This window comes from Petaurus breviceps, unplaced genomic scaffold (genome assembly GCF_028583685.1).
Source record: "Petaurus breviceps papuanus isolate PSGF00001 unplaced genomic scaffold, PetGlider_PUasm1.0 174, whole genome shotgun sequence".
NCBI lineage: Eukaryota > Metazoa > Chordata > Mammalia > Diprotodontia > Petauridae > Petaurus > Petaurus breviceps.
Window position 1 is genome coordinate 19,043,840 of NW_027185761.1, and position 22,599 is coordinate 19,066,438.

Genomic DNA, 22,599 nt, shown 5'->3' on the forward strand with positions numbered 1-22,599 from the left:
AAGCACACTCATGTGTTGTTGATAGAGAATGGTGGAACACATTCTGGAAAGCAGTTTGGAATGATGCAAATAAAGTTACGAAAATGTCTGTCGTCTTTTGACCCAGATTTTTCGATATATACCCCCACAGAGGTCACTGACAAAAAGACTCCATATGCCCCAAAACATTTATTACTATTTTTTGTAGAAGCAAAGAACTGGAAACAAAGTCGATACCTATCAGTTGGGGAATGAATACAATTTTAGTCTGTGTATATAATAGAATATCACTGTGTCTTAAGAAGCAAAGAATCTGGCAAATACAGAGAAGCCCTGAAATACTTGTATGAAAGACAAGACATTGCTGAGTGCAGAGTGAAGAAAGCAGAGCCAAGAAAACAACATACACAACGACAACAGCACAAGTAGAAAGAATGATATATAAAAAATAAAAAACAAATATAACAAAATCATGAAGGTGAAGCACTATAGAGTGAAGACATATGAGAAGATACCTCCCTCCAGTCCTATGCAGAGGTTGGGGGAAGTGAGAAGAGTAGACCATAGATGTGAAGGTTGCATATTTATTATCAGATTGTTTTGGTATATTGATCAATTTTGCTGATTTTTTTTGCTCTTTTTAAGAAATATTGTTATAAGGGGTGGCTCTCTGGAAGAGGGAGGGAGGAGTTGTGTGGGAGAAATCTATAGTGTTGTTAAAACAAAAGCTATCAATAAAAATCAATTTTTAAAAGGTCACAGAATCCTCCTTCAGACTTACTTGGTCTCAGAAACTATGGCGCCATACTTTGACAGGGCTTCCTGATCACCAAGTGTGGAAGCACCACTCAGAAGGAGTTAGCTTCCTCTTTGGGTTTCACATATATTCTGACTGATATCCCATCATGGGAAAAGTAGAAGTGGAGACCCTGAACGCACATGGTTGAATCAGCGCTTTGTCCTGGCTGAGTATCCACCCCGGGCTGTTGAGTAAATGTTGTAATAGGATGATCTATAAAGGTCTCATTTCATTCCAGTCCCAAATCTGAACCCCAAGACCAGCCTAAATACGACCTGGCCAATGTCACAAGTCCAACATTCTTTCTGCCACACCATACAATCTTTAATGCCTAGAGATCTCCAGGGTTAAAAGCTATTAACAATTGTACTTAGAACTAAGAATTGTTCTTATAGTGTGAATGCCAGGGTTAGGCGCTCTGGCCTTTTCAAGGTGACAGTTAAAGTATTTAACACATACTAAAGCTTCCATCTTCCTTCAAGGTAATATCATTTATCTATGGATCATGTACAGAGAAATTGTTATTTGCAAGGCTTTGTACAAGGAAATGTAGAAACGAATAAGACAGACACTGAGCTTAAATGGTTTATAATCTAGTAGGAGAATTGGACACATAGAAAATTATCACTGTGATGAGAGCAGTATAAACAAGGTTCTATAACATCTTCCACTAAGTTGTCCCCTGATTCTTCATCCTAGAACAGAGGAGACCCTGGATTCTTGAAGGCTGACAATATTGGGACAATAAGAATATTTGATATTCTTATTAAGCCCTGCCAAACTGAACAAGACTTTGAGTATGGGCCCAGTGATGTAGTATTTTGTCTTATGAAGGGGTAGGAAACAAGTATTTATTAAGTACCTACTATCTGTCAAGCACTATGCTAATTGATGTTTACAACAATCCTGGGAGCTAGGTGCTAATATTATCCCCATTTTACAGTTGAGAAAACTGAGGCAGTCAGAGGTTAAGTGACTTGCCTAGGGTTACACAGCCAGTAAGTATCTGAGGCTGAGTTTGAACATTAGTCTTCCTGATTTTAGGCTCATCCCTCTATCCACTGTGCTACCTCATTGCCTAATTAGCCTACCAAACACTTTTTTTTCCAGCCAGAAAGTGTCTCTCAGATACTGACAAAGACCGTCCACTAATACAAAATTGGGTTACAATCCAGTCTTCATAGGTAGTGGGAATACTTACAGTGATGAGACACTGTATTGTTAAACTATTAGAGAATGGGAGTCCTGACAAGGGGGAGAGAATCTCTTCTAGCCAAAGCAGAAGTGATGACATGTTTAATGGTAGAGATGGCATTTGAGGAGGACTTTGAAAAATGGGTAGGATTTGGGTAAGTGATGATGACCATGGTACCATTCAAGGTGCCATGAAGGGGTACCATTCAAGGGAGATGAAGAAAGAAAAGGAGGAGGAGAAATAATAATAATAAAGAAACAGGAGCATCCCCAACTTCTGCTTGAGTTGATAGGTTGGGACCCCAGAGGGCAGCTACTACTACTATTCTCCAGATTCTAGAGATAACTCTCAGACACTGTGTTTCTCCTATTATTGATCCCAAGGGCCAAATGCAATAGTTTCCATTGATATTCATACAATAATCTTAATTACTTTTTACCAAGGGTATTTGCTCAGATAACACAGTAAAAAAAAAACAATGTGCATAGACGTACACGTATATATACATACATGTGTATATACATACACATGTGTATACATATGTATATATGTACATGTGTGTGTCCTTCCTAGATGTCTACTCCATTCAAATGTAAGCACCTTAAGGACAGGCTGTTTTGCCTTTTTCTTTTTCTCACCTAGCAGTATAGTACCTGTAGTTAAGTGCTTACTGACTGACTCAAGACTAATATACAAATAGATAGGCCTAATGCATAATTCAGCATTTAATTATTCATAGTTTTAAAATTGTTTCCTGTAACTAAGTGTAATTTTCCTCAACAGAAGATAAGCCCCTGGAGGTCATGGGAAGGATCTTATATCTCTTTTCATACTATTTCCCTTCTTTTTTATGATTTCATCTGAAAAAAAAAGACTAAAATTTGCTTCAATACATTTGCTTCTATACAAAAACAAACTTGGCACCTTAGTTACCATCTTGATGTTCACCAGCCCTGATAAACAAGGACCAGACACTTGCTGATCATTCTATTGTCCCTAATGCTGAATTTAAAGTGTTAATCCAGAGTAGGTGAACATTAGTAAAAATGGTCGTGACATTGAAGGATATTTTTGCCAATTAAATAATAAATAATAAAGATTTGCCAAACAGGGGTCCTCCTGTGCTATTTCATAAATATATAACTCATGTGTATTGTGTTCTCTATTTTAGAAGACACATCTCAAACACCGGTAAAGTAAGGTATCCAAGTATTATTGTCTCCATTTTATAGATGACAGTAGCACAGGAGTCTGAACCTGGGATCAATGGACAGATTTCAAAAGGTCATAAATTTGGTTTTTCATCTAAACATCTAAAGGGCTGGCTATGTCTTATAATTATTATAACCATATTTCCCCAGCAAAAATTCAGGACACATGGCCTGACAGAGCATTCCTTTTGCAAAGCCTTGTTAAAAAGTATGCCTTTCTTTTCTTGAAATTGGGGCTACTCTGAGAGGTCAAAGAGAGATAATCTGTTTTTCTTTGTTGCCTACGGTCCCAGAGAAGATGCTGAATAAGTGCCTCCGTAATGTCTCGGTTGTGTAAGGACTAGAACCGGTAAAATGTCTTTATTATAAACAACCATCAGAAAATAAAGTAAGTAAAATCTTACATGAACTCTTAACACTTAACAGGGTTGAGTTAAATGAACCAACAAACAGCATATAAAATGTGGTTTTGTCTTGTGAGTCCTTCCAAGTGTGTCTGAAGTTGGGTTTCTTTTTTTAACCTCTGACACTGTTTCTTGTCCGTTTTAAGAAATCACATTTAGTTGTGGTCACCGTGTGCACGTCTGGTTCTTTTGAACTACTTTTGCACTGTTTTGAGTAGTTCTTGACATTCCTCCCCCTCCCCCCCATATACATCAGCTGCTTTGTTGGGGTTTCGCTGTTCTTGTTGGTTTGTTTTTTTGTATCAACATTAAATTGCATTATCATACCATGATTTATTCAGTCATTCTATAATTGGGGGAGAGGGGACATTGGTTATTTCCAAGTTTGTCTATTATAAACAGAACTTGTATTTATATTTTCAAACAAAATATATCCTTTTTGCCCCCTTTTTATGATGTTTTTGTATGTAGTAGAGAATACTTTTAAAATCACTAATTTTGCTTTTATTTTTGTTTTAAACTATTGCCTACTTGGTTGGTTTCATTAGGCCTACAGCACCCTCTGCTGTAGATAAATTCTCAGGACAACCTGACGATCCAAGGATGTTTCGGTTCACTGCTGTGTATATATAACGGTCATAGAGAAATCTTAGTCCACAAATATTGAATTTTTTAAGACATCTACTCAACCTTTTGCTTTTGCTCTCAAGATTTTAAAGGACTGCAAATTCTCTGCTTCCCTCTACAACTGAAACAATCAAAATGTCATCATTCAATGTCAACTTCTGAATTTGTCTTGAGAGTACTCAGCACCTCCGTCTATGAATTATCGTAGTCTGAGATCTGGAGGGGTTTTACGGGAGTATCAGAAGAGCCAATTGATACCAAAGGCACTCAGCATCTTCCAAGCGAGACAGGGAAGGACAGAGGAGGTATATGAGAAGGGTTATTTCCATAGAATCTCCTGTCTGCATCATCAGCATCATCATCAACATCTATAACTCATCTGAAACTTAGAGTCTTAGAAAAGCTGTCTGGAAAAATAATGATAGATGCAAATCTTTTGGATCATAGGATTGGTGTTACCACCATAGCTTTTCGTCTAGCTGCTAAACTCTAGCTAGATATCCACTGCCCCATAGCTACTAGAGAGAGCTTTTATCCTGAGATCGAGAGATCTGAAACACTGAAGCCACAAGAAGCAATGGGAGGTTATCTTTTGGCTCAGACATACAGCTTTCTCATTTTATGTTCTGCTGTAGAACTGGGGACAAGACCTTCTTTTGAGGGAACTCAGCAGATATTTACAGAGCATCCTGTGTTATAGGAATGTACATTTTTAAGATCTTCCCTGCCCCTAGGTTAAGTGCACCTGGAGCCTGTGGTGAGAGGCTTGTTTTTCAAGAGATACTTTGTGATTGGGCAGTGGGTCAAGAAGGTTGTTACATTCTCTGAGCCCGGAGAAGGCTATATAAGCCCTGATGTGAGGCTTTGCTTTGGGGCTCACTTTGAGAAGGGTTGTGTTATTTGACCAGATGAGACTCCGGGAAGCCATTGTTGAGAGCCCCCTGGCTTTGAAAACCCAGATGTTGATGCTTCCCTCTCTGGTTAACTGTGATTTGGTATGGATGTAATGGTTGGACAGTTTGGTAGCCTGTCTGCTTGAAATATTTCTGTCTGTATACTCTGAAGTTTGGGGTGCTGACCTTTTCCCCTGAACTAGGTAAATGATATATGTTTGATTGATTAAAGTAAGCTTGTTAACCCATTTTGAGTTGCTTTCCTTTAGAAAAGCATATCTAAGAACGTGTGTTGGCAGACACCCTGGGGATGCTGGGGTGCTTGCTGCTACAATCCACCATTTTGACAAGGCACGGTCCCAGGTCCTGTGAACCATAGGAAATAGAAAAAGACCAAGTCCCAGAGCCTGAGACCCTGAAGCTTCTCAAAGGGGGAGATAAGATTCATACACAAATGATTTTGCTACAAAGTGTACGTGCCATGAAAGAAGAGTTGTGAGGGTTCAGTGTTGGGGGACATTGCATCCAGACTATTTGTGACCCCATTTAGGGTTTTCTTGGCAAAGATACTGGAGTGGTTTGCCATTTCCTTCAGCTAATTTTAGAGATGAAGAAACGAACTGAGACAAACTTGCCTAGGGTCACACAGTTAGTAAGAATCTGAGGTCAAATTTGAACTTAGGTATTCCAGACCAGGCAGGGTAACCTATCCACTGTGCCACCTAACTACTCTGCAGATAACTTACATTATATGTATATAGCCCTAACTCATCTGCTGAACTCTAGTCCCACATCACCAACTAGTGATATTGAATATTTCAAATTGGAAGTCCCACAGACACTTTAAACTCAGCTCCAAGTCTAACACTATCCACTGTGCTACCTAGTTGCCTCTAAGCATGTATGGCAATCTAGTAAAAACTCCTAAGGAGGTAAGGGAAAGAGAAGCCTCTGCTTCACTGTGGGTCTCCTCCACATCCCTCTACTTTGGCCAGAGAAAGACCTTGTAGTCTTTAAAGGTTCTAAAAGATTTGGGGCTTCCTATCTCCATACTGACGTCCTAGTGGCATCCCCAGACCAGCTATGGCAGTGCCCATACTGGCAGCCAAGAACAGAATGAACATGAATTCAGGGTTCCAGCAAAGAAATTACATATATATCCTCCTTAGCTGAAGACCTCATCCTTTATTTTACTGAGAAAATTAAGGCCATTCCACACAACTTCTTTTCTACTTTTCATCTCAAAACTCCTTGACTTCAAACCCCAATCTCTCCTCTTTTTCCTTAGTCTCTGACAGTGATGTGACTCCTCTTTAAAGAGGTCAATCCTTCTATCTGTACACTTGCTCCAATCCCCTCTCATATTCTCCAAAAAATTGCATCCTCAATCATCTCTTCCCCCTCCAATCTTCAGCCTCTACCTATCTTCTCATTCTTTCCCTAGTGCCTTCAAGTATACCCCAGTCTCCCCAATCCTTAAAAACCCTTTACCCTACCATCCCCTCAAGCTATAGTGCTTTCATTCCTGCCTTTCTCAACTAAACTAGAAAAAAGCTGTCTACACTTGCTCCTTCTAATTGCTTTCTTCTCTTTTAATCTAACTTCCAACCTCTTTACTCAATTAAAAGCTACTGTCCCTAAAATTACCAATGATCCATTAATTGCCAAGTCTTCTGGCACTTTCTCAGTCTTCATCCTTCTTGACACATCTGTTACATTTGTTTCTGTTAACTGCCCTCATATCCTGAATGCTCTCTCCTCTCTGGATTTTCATGACATTCCTCTATCCTTTAATTCTTTGTATTTGTATCCCTAGTGTCTAGCACAGTTCTGGGTACTTAGTAACTGCCTAATAAATGCATGTTGATTGGTTTGAAGCCTCAAAGTCTTTAATAATGATGAACAGACAGACCATGCCTTCTATTGGTACCTTGAAATGTGAAAATAATGGAAATTGATAGCCATACCAACTCTCCTACCTGTTTTCAAAGTTCCTTCGTCTGACCTCATACTATCTTAATAACTTGAACCTTCCCTGTTCCCCAACACATACCCTTTGCTTCAAATGAGGGACTCCTCCTCATTGATCCCAACATAAGCTGTGGTCACTCCGGCTTGTTTAGATTATTTGTTTATCAAGACAAACTCCTCCACTGGACTCCTACACAGCCATTTTCACCAGGCCTTCATCATAAAGCAAAAAGGATGCCCAGTGCTTCACCAGTTTCGTAAGTCTTTATTACCACCACCCCCAAATGTAACAATGAAATAGGCAGGAAAATAATGTTCTAAGTCCCTCTGCTAAAGATATTCATGTTGAGTGGAATAGTACTGGACTGGGAGCCAGGAAACCCGATTTCTACTCCTAGTTCTGCCTGGCACACAGTAAACATTTAATGAATGCTGGTGGACTGACACTTCACCTATCTCAGCCTCAGTTTCTCCCTCTGGGAAATTCTGGTAATGAGACTTAACTGAGATAATCGATAGGAAAGCACTTTTGAAATGATAGAGAACCAGGTAAACATAAGTGATGATAATTATTGTTGTTAAAAGAAATAGAGCAAAAAGGCCTAATTCCTTCCTTGGATCTTTGCCTAGCATCGTAGAGCTTTTTCCAAAATGCTTTCATCCAGTACATCATAAGGAAGAGTGACATTCAGTTTCTGATTTTCCTCCATTGTCTGGCAGATAATTTCATATGCCTTCTTATTTCCCGACCAGCAACGCCGGGCCACCTGTCAATAAGAGTTTCAAAATGAGGTGGATGGGGCTTCAATGTAAAAAGCAAAAAACAAAGAAGCTCCTAAATCCTCCCCCCTAAACACTTTTCCAGTATAGATTCAAAGACTTCTTAACACTTAATTTCTTTGGATGGGCACCATGTAAGAAATTTTCTATTATACAAAGTTGTTCCTAGAGTAGTGGAGCCATGGTCCTAGACCTTGTACTCTGAAGCTGTTGAGCAGTGATGAGGACGTAGACATAGGGGGTGACATGGGACTGATGTCCCCATGCTGGGATCTTTAAAACATATGAAGCTCATAGACATATAATCAGATAATTCTTCCCAATCCTGGAGACTGCCCTCCCTTATTAAATACTTGTCTTTTGAGTTGTATCTTACATTTTTATGACCTCATCTCTTCATCAGGGAGTCCTTTGATGTCTACTGATTTCACCTGGGGGGCAAGGTATGATTTATCCCTGGTCCTCTGAGTCTTCTCCCAGGGACAAACTTCCAGATAGATGTGGTACACGTTAATGACCATGGAAAGGAAGCATCTGGCTACACAGATTAATTTTTCCATAGGTCCTGACCTATTGATTTCAAATTTCTCTACTTAAGTCATTGCATAAAGTAACTTCTATATTGTTATATCTCCCATATGGCAAGCAGCACAGTTTTAAGGATAGAGTAAACACCCAGTGCTCTCACTAAATGAATGCATTAACATTTCCCTGGGTTTTTTTTTTTAGTAAAAATGAGAGATTATGAAGGGGAAAAGAGGACTTTTCAAATGCAGAATATAAAATAAGAATATGACCTGTCTGCCTATTAGCTTTGCCTGAAAAATATATTCTATCTACAAAAACAAGAGGAAAGGTCTAAAGTTTGGTGACTCCACAACAGAAGATTATGTTTCCTAGCATAGTTGTGGTAGAAGAATAGACAGGATAAGGTCAGTATAGAGAACATTGAATGTTGGATCAAAGAATATGTATTTGATTAGCTATTGGGATGTCATTGGAGATTTTGGATAGGAAAAATTACATGGTAAAATCTGTGTTTTAGGAAGACTGATTTAGTGGGCAGGAGAGAGGGAAGGTGAGAGAGAGGAAAAGAGAGACAGACAGATAGACAGAGGTGAGAGACAAATTAGAAGGTTATATTGACTTTGCCATAGCCCAAGCTATAAGATGGTGGTCTTAGGAAAGAAAAAAGGGGACAAGGGCAAGAGACATTTTGAAGGAGGAAGTTAAGGAATATAGTGACTGTTTGGATCAGTGGAATGGAAAGGGAAGAGTCAAAATCTGGTGACCAAGGAAAGATAATGGTGCCCTTGATAGAATTAGGGGAACAAGGTTTGTCAATCTGCTTACTCCATTGGACACATCCCAACTTAGCATCATTCTAGCTTTCCGTTCAGCTTCTTCAGTTCCATCCAGCACCAGGCCAAATCCTCCATTTATTACTTCACCCCTGAAAAAAAAAGCAAATGTGTTTTATGAGATTCACTTACTCATTATTCTTTGAATGTACCTTGTATTTTTCTGCTATATCATTCTAAGTGCCTTTCTGCTTTCTGTCCATCTATTTGAACTCTAGTCATCCTTCCAGACCCATCACAAATTCCAACTCCTCCATAAAGTTGGTCAGGCAGGTACACCTTTCAGACTGAAATGATCTTGTGCCTCCTCTGATTTTCTACAGCACTTGCTCACGGGATATACTAGAAAAAGGAGATGAACATGACATCAGAAGACCTAGGTTCAAATTCTGATTTTGATGCTTATTTTTCTTGGAGATTCATTTAACCCTTAACTCCCTCATCTATAAAATGGGTATAATAGGGTGGCTAGGTGGTGCAGTAAATAGAGCACTGGCCCTGGAGTCAGGAGGATCTGAGTTCAAATGTGGCCTCAGATACTTAGCACAAAAACTAGCTGTGTGACCTTGGGCAAGTCACTTAACCCCAATTGCCCTACCTTCCCCCCTCCAAAAAGCAAAAAAAAAAATGGGTATAATGGTTCTTGTACTACTTATTTTACAGAGTTGTTTTGAGGACAGTATTTTGTAAACTTTATAGCAATATTAGTTATTTTTATGATCCTATGACCTACTATGCTATTGTCTTGAGCAACAATTCAAATCTTTTATTACTGTTTTACTATTTATTTTTACTATTTACTATATTACTCTTTACTAAGTAATATATAACTATTAACTATTTTCCAAAATTTGTATCTTATCTTACCAAGTAAATTACAAACTCCTTGACAACACTCATTCATCTTTGTATATCCCACACTATACCTAGTATACCCCCCCTCATCCCACCTCCATTCCCCATCACCATCACCACCACATAATAGAAACTCAATAAAGCTCAATAAATTCTTAGTGTTGATCTTATTACTTTGGGACACTTGGCACAAAAGCATATCACATAATATTCTCATAGGATGTGAGAAAATAGGATAGGGATGAGAAGGTATGAAGTCCATTGAAAAGAGGTTGGAACATTCTTTTAATTGGTTTTAGGGTGATAGTGAATATTGCAAGATGTTTAGCATGAGAAACCCAAGTTCTAGTTAGGAAAAAGCATGATCCAGCACCATACTTAGTGTCTTTCGCCATGACTCTCCCATTTTTCAGCACCTCCTGCCCCACACCTCAAAAACCTCCGTCTATTCCACAGTTGCTCTGGGTAAAAACTATAAAGAAGGCATGGCAAGTGTTACACCCCAGGTCCTGCTTGACTCATCTCCTGTGAGTCTACTGATTGGCTGCTGAACTGGAATAACTGAGAACCCAAAAGACTTTGAAAAAAGAAGGGATAACTTCTGGCTTTTCCTAGTCACAGGTCTCAAGATAACAAAATATAATACCAGTAAGAGATGGAAAGAAACAGGGTCCCTCTCTATCCTGGGATCATGGTAACCTTCCCCATGTGAAATGGTCCAACTAACTAATTCAGACAAAAGTGATAGAGGGTAATTTTTCTTCCCAAGTGCATTTAGGACTTGGGAATGGTCCTTTAATAGTTGAATTTCAACTATTAGCAGCTGTTGGAGGGGTATATTTGATGGAAAGTAGGGACCTATTCAAATGTTCCTCAAATCATACCATATAAGTGATCAACTATTCTGCCTACCCATAAGGCTGGTCCTGGTTGCTATGCACAGTCCATCCTCTTTATGAATAATGAAGTTATCAACAACAAGTCATTCATTTAATCAATAAGTATTTATAAATGTCTACAACAAGCCAGGCATTTTGCTAGAGTTGCAGTGTACAACACACAAACAAAACAGTCTTTGTCCTCATGGAGTTTACAATACTACAGATATAAGCTTTTAGGTTGGTAAAGTACCTTCTTCCTGGATGACAAAAAGTGTAAGTATTATTATCCCCATTTTACAAATCAAGCAAAAATGGAAAGAAATTAGGTGACTTGGCTGGGTTCACACAGCTAGTGAACATCAGAGCCAGGACAGAAACTCATCTTGCCAAACTCCAAACCAATGCTCTTCTAGGGTGCCATTTTGTCTTTGTAAAGGAGATCCACCTGATCCTATTCTGGGCCCAGTAAGAAACTGCTCCCTCATAGAAATGTTCCTCAATCCTCTCTTCCCCATGTGCAGCATGAACTTCTCTTAGCATTTTCTTCATGGAAACCTCCATTCTTGAAGTGTGGACTCCACTCTATTGCTGAGAGATCATCACCATACTGGGTCATAAAACCACAGGATTTTATAGTTCTACATCTCACCTTAGATAACTTCTAATCTAACCCCTTCCTTTGACTCTTGAGGAAACCAAGGTCTGGGGAGGCTAGATGAGTTACCCAAAGTTACAGGTGGTAAGCTGCTGGTCAAGACTGGGTCCCATGTTGCCTGATTCCCCTCTCTTCCAACGTCCTTTCTACTTCACAAAAGGTGCCTAGATAGAACTACTCTTTTTTTTTTTTTGCTTTTTGGAGGGCAATTGGGGTTAAGTGACTTGCCCAAGGTCACATGGCTAGTTTTTGTGTTAAGTGTCTTAGAACAAATTTGAACTCAGTCCTCCTGACTCCAGGGCTGGTGCTCTATTCACTGCACCACCTAGCCGGCCCTTAGAACTACACTTTGACTCTAATCACATTTCTGTGGAAAAATTGAAAAATAGTTTCCCTGGTGGCCTGTGGTGAAACTGGCAATGAGGCAAAGTTTCTTGGAACCGTTTATAAAGAAATACATGAGTGGCATATGTCATAACTCAAGATCCTTGTGGTTTAGTCATTTTTCAATTATGCCCAACTCTTTGTGATTCCATTTAGTGTTTCCTTGGTAAAGATACTAGAATGGTTTACCATTTCCTTCTCTAGTTCATTTTACAGATAAGAAAACTGAGGCAAACAGGGTTAAGTGACGTGCCCATGGCCACACAATTAGTATCTGAGGCTGGATTTGAACTCAGGTCTTCTTGACTCCAGGCCAAATGCACTTTCCACTGTGCTACCTGGCTGCCCAAAGATCCTTAATATTTACTAATAACGAGAAAATAGATTGTGCCCATGTTGCTTCTTTGGCTCTCAACCAAAATGTTAGCTTTTTTTAAACTTCTTCCTTATTAGGGTCAATTAGCTTATCAACAAGTTGTTAAAAGGCCAATCATCTGCTTTAAAAACAAAAAGGTAACTAGGCACAAATTATCATTTTGCCTGACTCGACAAACACGTTAGATAATAAATTGAGAACTGGACAGGACTTTAGAGATTGCTTAGTCTAAACCCTTCATTTTACAGACTGGAAAACTGAGTCTCAGAGAGTGACTTGCTCAGGATTACACAGTAATTAGCAGAGCCAAGATCTGAACCTAGGTCCTTTGGCTCCAAATCCAGCTGTACTAAAGAGCAGAGATTCAAATCCAGCTCTTCTGATTTCCCTAATGGATCTAGAAGGCAAAACAATTACGTGGATTGTATATATGGGGAAAAGATATGGAAGGAGAATGATAACATCATGATAGTTTCATAGCTCAACTCTCCCATCACAAATCATAAAGGGTAATTCCTACTGGAATTTAGGAGCCCTGAATTTTTGTCCTCTCTTTTTAATTTTTCTTTATAATCTTAGACAAATTGTTTAACTATTGTGCCTCAAAGGGCACAATGAGGATTTAATAGTTGTACTGTATCTACACAAAGAATGAGAGAACTAATTCAATAATGACATTAAATTAGTAAGAGTTTCTCAGCAAAGAGGGAAAAAACAGGATATAATTCTATCTTAAGTTCCATCCTTAAACATCAATTTGGAGAATTATGCTAAAAACATTATAAATTAAAGTTTGAATCCATCACGTTGGCTCAAGGAATTTTCCAACCAAGTCCCTCCCCTTGAAAAGAGAACTCTTCACTTCATTCACACTGTGTCACATTTCTAACTAATTAAGGAAACGTGTGGGATCCTCACCACACTGCTGCCAGTAATTCTCAGATGTCTGCTTTGACAGGCTTCAGAGGGTGCAGTGCAGGAGAGAGAGCCTTCTCTCCCCTCTGGGCCTCAATTACACCCCACCTTCTCTTAGCAGATGACCTCACCTCCTGCTTTACTGAGAATATTGAGAATATCCATCCTGAACTCCCTTCTCTTCCCTCCTCCGTGCCTCAATGTTTTCTCTACTCTCACTAATTCTATCCTTTTTCTGTCCAATCTCAGAGGATGAGGTAGCTCCTAACGACAACAACTAAACTCTCCAATTCATTATGCACTTGATGTCATTCATTTTTGTTTCCTTCACCAACCATGGTCTTTCTCACATTTGCCATCAGGTCTCTCCTATCCTTTAAAACAAACTAACAAAAGAGCAAGCAAGCAAACAAAGAAAAACCTTTGATCCTACCATTCTCTCAAGTTACCATTTTCTTTCCTCTCCTTCACTATTAAAATCATAGAAGTATTAGTATTATTATTTACTGGACTTTTTCACTATAGAATCATATGAATTAGATTTGGAGTTTAATTCAACAAATATTTAGTAAGCTCCTATTTTGTGCAAAAGTCTGTCTTAAACTTTAAGATACAGAGACAAAAAAAAGCCCCTGCCTTCAAAGAGCTTACATTATACAAGGGGCATACAACACGAAGGTAATTAAGTAAATACAAGGTAATTTGAGAAAGGAGAATGCAGTGGGGGCAGGGAAGACAGAGATCAGGAAAGGCTTCAGGGAGGTGTTAATGCTTGAGTTGAGACCCAAAAAAGATACGGTTTTTAAAGAGCACAGATGAGAAGGGAGTTCATTCTAAGAACAGAGATTGGTTTGTGGAAATGCACAGAGATGGGAAATGGAAAAGTGTAACTCAGATTTAGAGAACAATTAGTATCTAGTTTGGCTGGAACATAGAATACTAGATAAATGAAAAAGCATTTACTAAATATAATGTCATTTTGGAATGTAAATACAAAAGCAAGGTAGCCTTTGCCCCCAAGAAGTCCCTAATAGGAGGAGATGACTCATATAGGGAGGAGAATGATTCCAGGTTAGGAAGTCTGGGCAGTCATGGGATGGTGACTTGATCCAAAGGGAAGTTGATTCACAAGACTTTTCAGAAGCTGCTGATTTGATTACTGTTACCTCAGCAAGTCATGGAAAGTTGGGAGAAAGAAGGGGAAAGCAAGTAATGGAGATGGCAAAATATGAAGATGACAGTTGTTGGGGGCTCTGGAAGGACAGGTACATGAAATTTGGCAGAGCTATGAACTGGTCCAGGCATTCTGGAAATCAGTTTGAAAATATACACAAAAAACCCATTATACACACGATGACTCAGTGATACCAGTACCAGCATATAATAAAAAGAGGTCAAAGAAAGAGGAGGAAGACTCATATTTATTTAAAAATTATGGCATATGATCACTTTTTGTTGTAGCAAATAACTGGAAACAAAATGGATGCCCATCATTTAGGGAATGGCTGAACAAACAAAATATGAATAAAATGGAATATTATTATACCATAAGAAATAATGACTATGATGGATTCATCGAAACCTGGGAAGATTTAAGTGATGCATAGTAAAGGGAGTAGAACCAGGAGAACAATTTTTAAATGACTCCAATAATGTAAACAAAAACGATTTTGAAAGCTTCTTGGACTCTTATCAATGTAATAATCAAACATGACTTCATAAGACTGATAATAAAATATACCTCCCATATCTTGGAAGAGGGGTGATGGACTGAAGGTATATAACGAGACATTTTTAGACTTGGTTAGTATATTGATTTGCTTTGCTTGACTATACTTGGATTATTTGTTACAAGAGCAGATTTCTGGGGGGCAGAGGTGAGTGATTTGGTAATAAATGATAGAGATACAAAAAAAAGGAAGACAAAAGCTCCAACAAAACATTTTAGAAATAAATAGAAGTGGGTGAGAGGTTCAGAAAGGTACACAAATAAATAGAGGCAATTTTGTTATTGTGTTAAATTTCATACATCTTTAAAAACTATACATAACAAGCTTAGTTTAATGTATAACTTCTTTTATATATATTGAGATATTAATGTTTTGGGATATTTATTAAGCTCACAATAAAATAATTTAAAGGAAAGTGAGGGGTGTGGTATACATGAGATGAAGGGTGTCTGTGGAAAGAGGAAGACTTCATGACCAAACAAGGGATTGAGAAGAGGATCACAGAAGACAAAATCAATCATTTTAAGCACTTACAATTAAAAGGGTTTTCCACAAACAAATCCAATATTTCTCCAAAATTAGAAGGAAAACTTTTATGGGACAAATCTTTCTCACCTAGTTTCTCTGAGATAAAGGTCTTGTTTCCAAGATATATAAGGGAAAGAGTCAAATGTATAAGACTAAGAGCCATTCCCCAATTGATAAATGGTCTAAGGATATGAAGAGGCAGTTCTCAAAGGAAGAAATCAAAGCTATCTATAGCCATATGAAAAAAAAATAGTCCAAATCACTAACAATTAGAGAAATGCAAATGAAAGCAATTCTGAGATTCCATCTCACACTTGGCAAAGACAATACCACTATCAGGCCTATACCCCCAAAGAGATCAAAGAAAGAGAAAAAGTATTCCTATGTATAAAATGAAAGCATCTCTTTTCATTATAGCCCCAAAATGGAAATAAGGTAGTTCTCACCTAATGGAGAATGGTTAGAGATCATGATTTATGAATGTAGTAGAATATTATTGTGCCATAAGAAATGCTGGAATGGATAGTTTCAGAAGACACAGGGAATACTTTGTCAAATGGCTGGCCCAGAGTAAAGTGAGCAGAACCAGAAGAACAAATTGTTAGAACAAAATTCTATGACATCACTATTATAAAAATCAACAATTTTAGAAAACTTAAGATCTCTGCTCAACCAGATGGTCAACCATGACTCCAGAGGACTGATAAAGAAAAACAATACCCTCCTCATGCTGGAAAAATGATGCCTTCAATGTATAGAAGAAATGCATTTTTTTATGTGAATGATGTGGGAATATAGTTTGCTTGATGTGATACAGGGATTCTGTGTTTCTTTATTTTCCATGGAGAGAAGGGAAGGCGGAAAGGAGAAAAATAATGAGTGCTTGATCATTGAAATATTTTTTAAAGATGGGCCAGGTAGACAGCTGGATAATGTATGAATCATGCTCTTATCTGGATCTAGCTACATCTAGTGGGTTCAATGAATCTGTACTCACTCACCAATCAGTTTAGCCTTCCTGAGGAGAATTTCAAATCAGAGTAGATCAACTTGGGGACCTAAAACATAGTGCCTGCGGGTCTGCTTGGTCCAGGTAGGGAGAAACAAGACAACACATTCTGCATTTTTATTCTTCTCATGTATGAACATGGCTTGTTTCCTCTATTTGTTCGTAAGCTTCTTGAGGCCAAGAATTCTGTGGTATTAGGTGTACCTAGGTGGCAGCAGCCCTGGAGTCAGGAGGACCTGAGTTCAAATTCAACCTTAGACACTTGATGCTTACTAGCTGTGTGACCCTGGGCACCTTGGTTTGCCTCACCAAAAAAAAAAAAAAAAAAAAAGAAGAAGTCTGTGATATTTTCAGCCTCTTGTACTTATAGTAGGCACTTTAAAAATATTTCTAAAATTTCATTTAAGCACACTAGCTGGAAAGTGTAGCTCTGAGATGATTCTGCTCTTTTGATTGATAAAGAGATGGGTTTATCCTGCTAGAAAACAGTTCATAAAGCACTGACATTTTATGAGCATTAAACCAGTTTTCATATATGGTTAATAAATCTAAACTATCTTCCCCTCCCCACCTCTTGCTTTGTTGATTCTCTTTGAAAGATAAAACTTTGAGTAAGTCCAAACAGTTGCAAACCATTTTTAGTCACCAGAGGGGGAGAACCTTAGTGGAAACTCATTGAGAAGACTGTAATGGAGGCAGCCTGCTAAAATCCACTTATAAAATGGATGGGGAGGGGTTTCCTCCATTATTCCAGCAATAACCATTTTCCCCCAATGGGAATTGTAGAATCTTAAGATCTGGAAGAGACCATAGAAATCACTCAGTCAAATTTCCCTTTGCCTCATCCCCTACCTTGCAGGTACCTAACATAATGTTGGCAGTTAGGACCAGAGCTAACTAGCCCCAGCTGCCTGTTGAGTGTTCATTCTTTTATATTGGGCTATCACATCACATGCCCTCCATCCCCCACTCCCCAAAACTTTTAGAAATACTTATTATCAATACCTGGGAAATTATACTGTTTTAAAGTTCTAAGACTTAGGAGGTGGGATATCACAAAAGGTCATGAACATAGAACAGAAATATCCCCATTTTATATCTGAGAATATAGAGGTCTACAAAAGTAAAATAACTTGTCCAAGTTCATACAGACTAGTTAGTAGTCTATCAGAGCCAGGGCTAAATCAGGGTGTCCTGATTCCTCGTCCAACAGCCATTCTGCTCAACTGAGAAAACCAGAGACTAAGGGCATTGCCATCAAGGTTTCAACTCTGACACGAACAACCTATTCCACTCCCTCCCAGTTCTTCTTACCATCCAACTCCACCTCCATTGTGTAAAGACACCCATGTGGCACCTCGGAAGGCATCTCCCACGAAGTTCTGCACCGCCATGTCTGAGTAGAAAGAGAGCTCCAGATCCAATAATGTTTTTCATAAAAAAGAAACCCCCAACGTGGCCATCTCTTTTCCAATGGCTAGAAAACTGATGGAAATAAATAGTTCTCCATTTGTTATGAGTCTGTTAAGAACTGGGTCTTGGAAGGTAGATGAACCACTGGGTCAAATGAAGTACCCTTAATAATATTAAGTAATTTACATTTGTACAATGCTGTAAACTTCCCAAAGATGTTTTTAAAAAATCATCCTCAATTCAATGTAAATTGACAAGCAATTATCAAGCACCTGTTATATGCCAAGCATTGTGCTAAGTACTAGGGATATAATAACAACATGGCTAATATGGTTTTCCATGACTTCGTATGTCATATATATTGACAAATCAATACATTGCTTGTCCTCTCAAGGGGTGAGGGAGGGGCAGGAAAGAATGAGAGAATTTGAAACTCAATTTTTAAAAATGAAAGTTAAACATTTTAAATGCAATTGGGAAATATTAACAAAATAAATTAAAATGCATTAATTTTTTAAAATAAAAAAATTGGGGGTATTTCCTACCTTAACTAATTAATCTTGCTAGCTAGGTACTAAACTCCCTCCACCTGTGACTTTGATCCCATCCTCTTCTGCTCCCCCTGTAATTATCCCCTCTTTCTAACTTTCAAACTCTCCCTGTCTGCATACAGACATGCCCATGTTTCCCCACTCATTAAAAACCCTCACTAGGGGCGTCAAGGTGGTGCAGTGAATAGAGCACTGGCCCTGGAGTCAGGAGGACCTGAGTTCAAATCCAACCTCAGACACTTAACACTTACCAGCTGTGCGACTTTGGGCAAGTCACTTAACCCCAATTGCCCTCCAAAAAGCAATAAATAAATAAAAATAAAAACCCTAACTTGATCCTGCCATCTCCTCAAACTATGATCATGTCTCTCCTACCTTTGACTCCCAGAAAAAAAAAGCTGTCATATTCTCTCCTCTTCCTTTCCCCTCATTCATCTCTCAATTCCTTACAATCTTGCTTCCAACCTCTCTCTGATCTGAAATTACTTACTCCAAAGTTAACTATGATACCTTAATTGCCATATCTGATAAGTCTTTTCTCTGAGCCTCATTGCAGCATTTGATAATTAACCACTTTCTCCCCCAGGATATATTCTCATTTGGTTTTTGTGACACTGCTTTTTCCTAGTTTTTCTGCCTGTGTGGCTGCTCCTTCTTGGTTTCCTTTGCTGGGTCATCATTTATACTTCTCCCTTTATTTATAAATGTACTCCAGAGCTTTAGGTCTTTTCTTTCTCTATACTCTCAGAGATTTTTATCAACTCTTTTGCTTTCAACAATAAATTCTATGCCAATGATTCCTAAATCAATACATTGACCCTAGTTTCTTTCCTGAGCTCTAATCACACATCACTAGCTCACTACTAACCATTTCCAACTGAATAAATTGTGAACATGTCCAACCCAACATGTCTAAAACAGAAGTCAATGTATCTTCCCTCAAATCCAACCCTCCACCTAACTTCCTTATGTTTATTGAGGACATCACAATCCTCCCAGTCATTAAGGAACAAAATATTGGGGTCATCATTAACTCTTCCCTCTCTGGTCATAAAAATTAAAAGGAGAAAAGCCAATGGATTAGACCAAATGCACATAAAGGAGGAACATACAGGAAACTACATTGAAAGATCAGTTAAGGGTATCTGAGAATAGTAAAGGCATTATGGATCTTATTAATACTGGAAAAAATGACAATTGAGAGAAAATAACTATGAAACTATTTTTATTTATTTATTTGGTTTTTGTAGGGGGGAAGGTAGGGCAATTGGGGTTAAGTGACTTGCCCAATGTCACATGGCTAGTTTTGGTAAGTGTCTGAGGCTGGATTTGAACTCAGGTCCTCCTGATTCCAGGGCCAGTGCTCTATTCACTGCACCACCTAGCTGCCCCCAACTATGAAACTATTAAAAAAATAACCTTTTCCCTCTCCCTCACCCTAAATATCATTTGCTAAGTTTTTATCAATGATACCTCTCTAACATCTCTACATCCATCCTCTTTCTACTCCCAAGTTTACCTCATCCCCTCTTGCCTGAACTATTACAATATTACACCAGCCTACTAATTGGACTCTGTTTCCAGGGTTCCCCCTTACTCATCCATACTCCACATAGCTGCCAATCTTCCTATGCCATTGATCTGACCATGTTTTTCACATGCTCAAGAAGCTCTATATACTGTTTAAAATAAAATACATACTCTCATTTTGGCATTTAAAGCCCTTTACAATCTGGCTCCAACCTACCTTTCCAGACATTTCATATTATTTCCCTCCAAATTCCAGACAAACAAGTCTGCTTTTCTATACCCTGAATCTGGCATTCTACCTCCCATGTCCTTCACCTTGGGTAGCTTGTCCATCATGCATGGAATGTGTTCTCTTCCCAATTTTTTTTCTTAGACTCCTTGAGTTCCCTTAAGGGTCAGTTTAGGCACCACCTCCATAGGAAGCTTTTCATGATTTCCCTCATCCCATGATTCCCAGATCCATCCTCAAATTAACTTCCATTTGCTCATCTGTTTGCTTGTTTAACAGTCTTCCTGGAAAGGTTTAGACTGGCTGCCTTGTTACCCATAGCCATGTGGGGAAAAAAATGTTCCAAATCACTAATAATTAAAGAAATGCAAATTAAATCAACTCAAAGTCTCCCTATTATTCCCACCATATTGGTAAAGATGGCAAAAAAGGGAAAATGACTAGCTGCCTTCTGAGGGAAACTAAGTCACTAAGATGAAACTTTCACAGGATCAGAACTGGAAGTAAGAGATTTCTGTAGCAGCAAGAGTTTTTTTAAACACTCTGGGGAGAGAGAGTAGTAGTAATAACAATGGCAGAAAGTGGAAGACAGCTTCTGGGAAACTGACTCTAAGCCATATAGTGGTTGGAGTCTTTTCCTTTCCCTGGCTTATTGCCCAGATAATTAATATAGTGCAGCAAGAAGCAACTGAATTATGCCTACTTGTCTGAGGAACCGCCAGAACAATAGTGAATTCATTCCAGTTTCTCCCTTCTGTTTTATTGATACACGGAACTGGTAGTATGGTTCATTCCTGAGTTTCTCTGCTCATTTTTAATTTTGCTTATTGGTCATTTGTACTTTTAAACAATGGTTTTGTAGACAAAGATAAAATATTTTTAACTGCATCTTGAGTTGTTTTTTTTTTTACCCAATGGTTGTGATGTGACAGTTGGGAAAGGAGGAGAGAGAATCTGTAGATAATTAATTATGTCAAATTGAACTGGCTGGAAAACTTTTCCTTTCTGGTCTGGTGATCAAAAGAATTTCCTAGGAACTCAGAGTTCTATGGATTTTATTAATGATCCATATGTTTATGCTTTCTAACTTTGCAAAGAAGAGAAGCCATACGGACTTGGAACCTTTTTCCTAGTATTAAAAAAAAAACCAACCCTCTTGAGCTAATTATTTATCTTCCAGATGACAGGTTGGTCTATACCAGGTGCCTTTTAGGTTTTTTCCAACCCTAGAAGTGAGAGAGGGAATAATAGAGGAAATAAAGTCCAAGAAAGGTCATGTCTTGAACTAGGATGGAGGGTGGGGAGTAGAAACAGGAGTTGTCTAGTAAAACCAGACTGCCCTTCACAATGGCATCTGCTAGGCAACCCTTGATTGTATACCCCCTCCCTGAGAGAAGAAACTATTTTGTTATTGTAGCCTCAGTAGTTAACACAGTGCCTTGTACACATTAGGCACTTAATAAATGCTTGTTGGATTTAATCGAATGGTTTCAACACTTTTTTTGTTTTTGTTTTTTGGAGTGGGGAGGGCAGGGCAATTGGGATTAAGTGACTTGCCCAAGGTCACATAGTTAGTAAGTGTTAAGTGTCTGAGGCTGGATTTGAACTCAGGTCCTCCTGACTCCAGGGCCTGCTCTATTCACTGAGCCACCCAGCTGCCCCTTCAATACTTCTTTTTTTTTTTTTAAGCAATTAGGGTTAAGTAACTTGCTCAAGGTTACACGGCCAGTTATTTCTGGGTGTGGTGCTGAGTATCTGAGCCCAGATTTGATCGAGGTCATCCCAGCACTGGAGCTGGTGCTCTTACTTGCTGAGCCACCTGGCCACCCCTAAGCAATTAGGGTTAAGTAACTTGCTCAAGGTTACACGGCCAGGTGTTTCTGGGTGGGTGCTAAGTGTCTGAGCCCAGGATTCTATCTCCAGGTCTTCTCAACACTGGAGCCGGTGCTCTTACTCGCTGTGCTACCTGGCCACCCCTTTAATACTTCTTAAAGAATCCATTTTGGTGTCCTTGGTCAGACCTGCATTTATTTTGCCCTAATTATATTACTGACCCATGGTCACATAGCTGGTAAATGCTAGAGTTGGGATTTGAATCCAGATCTCCCCACTTTCACTCCGTAGCTTTAATTCTACCATGCCATGAAGAGATTGGAAAGAATGTGACATAGGCCCTAAAATCAGATCCCCCAGTGTTCTGAGACAAACGTACCCTTATTAGTGTGAGTGTATAACTTCCCTAAGGGCAGTTAGGTGGCACAGTGGATAGAGTGCCAAATCTGGAATCAGAAAGACTCATCTTGCTGAGTTAAAATCCTGCCTC

The 22,599-nt window shown here is 38.8% G+C and overlaps 2 protein-coding genes across 2 annotated transcripts in view; one reads left to right on the forward strand and one right to left on the reverse strand.

Annotated features, from left to right (window-relative positions):
• TMEM43 (transmembrane protein 43) overlaps positions 1-22,599 on the forward strand; it is a 350,998-nt gene that overhangs the window by 186,463 nt on the left and 141,936 nt on the right. The gene's annotated exons all lie outside the window — the stretch shown is intronic.
• The window catches only part of UROC1 (urocanate hydratase 1), a 50,330-nt gene continuing 34,662 nt past the window's right edge, over positions 6,932-22,599 (reverse strand). The window contains exons 18-20 of the mRNA XM_069083850.1: positions 17,868-17,949; positions 9,213-9,312; positions 6,932-7,846 (exon numbers count right to left, since the gene is read on the reverse strand). Coding sequence (XP_068939951.1) covers positions 7,706-7,846; positions 9,213-9,312; positions 17,868-17,949 — 323 coding nt within the window. The 3' untranslated portion in view covers positions 6,932-7,705. The remainder of the gene's footprint in view (positions 7,847-9,212; positions 9,313-17,867; positions 17,950-22,599) is intronic.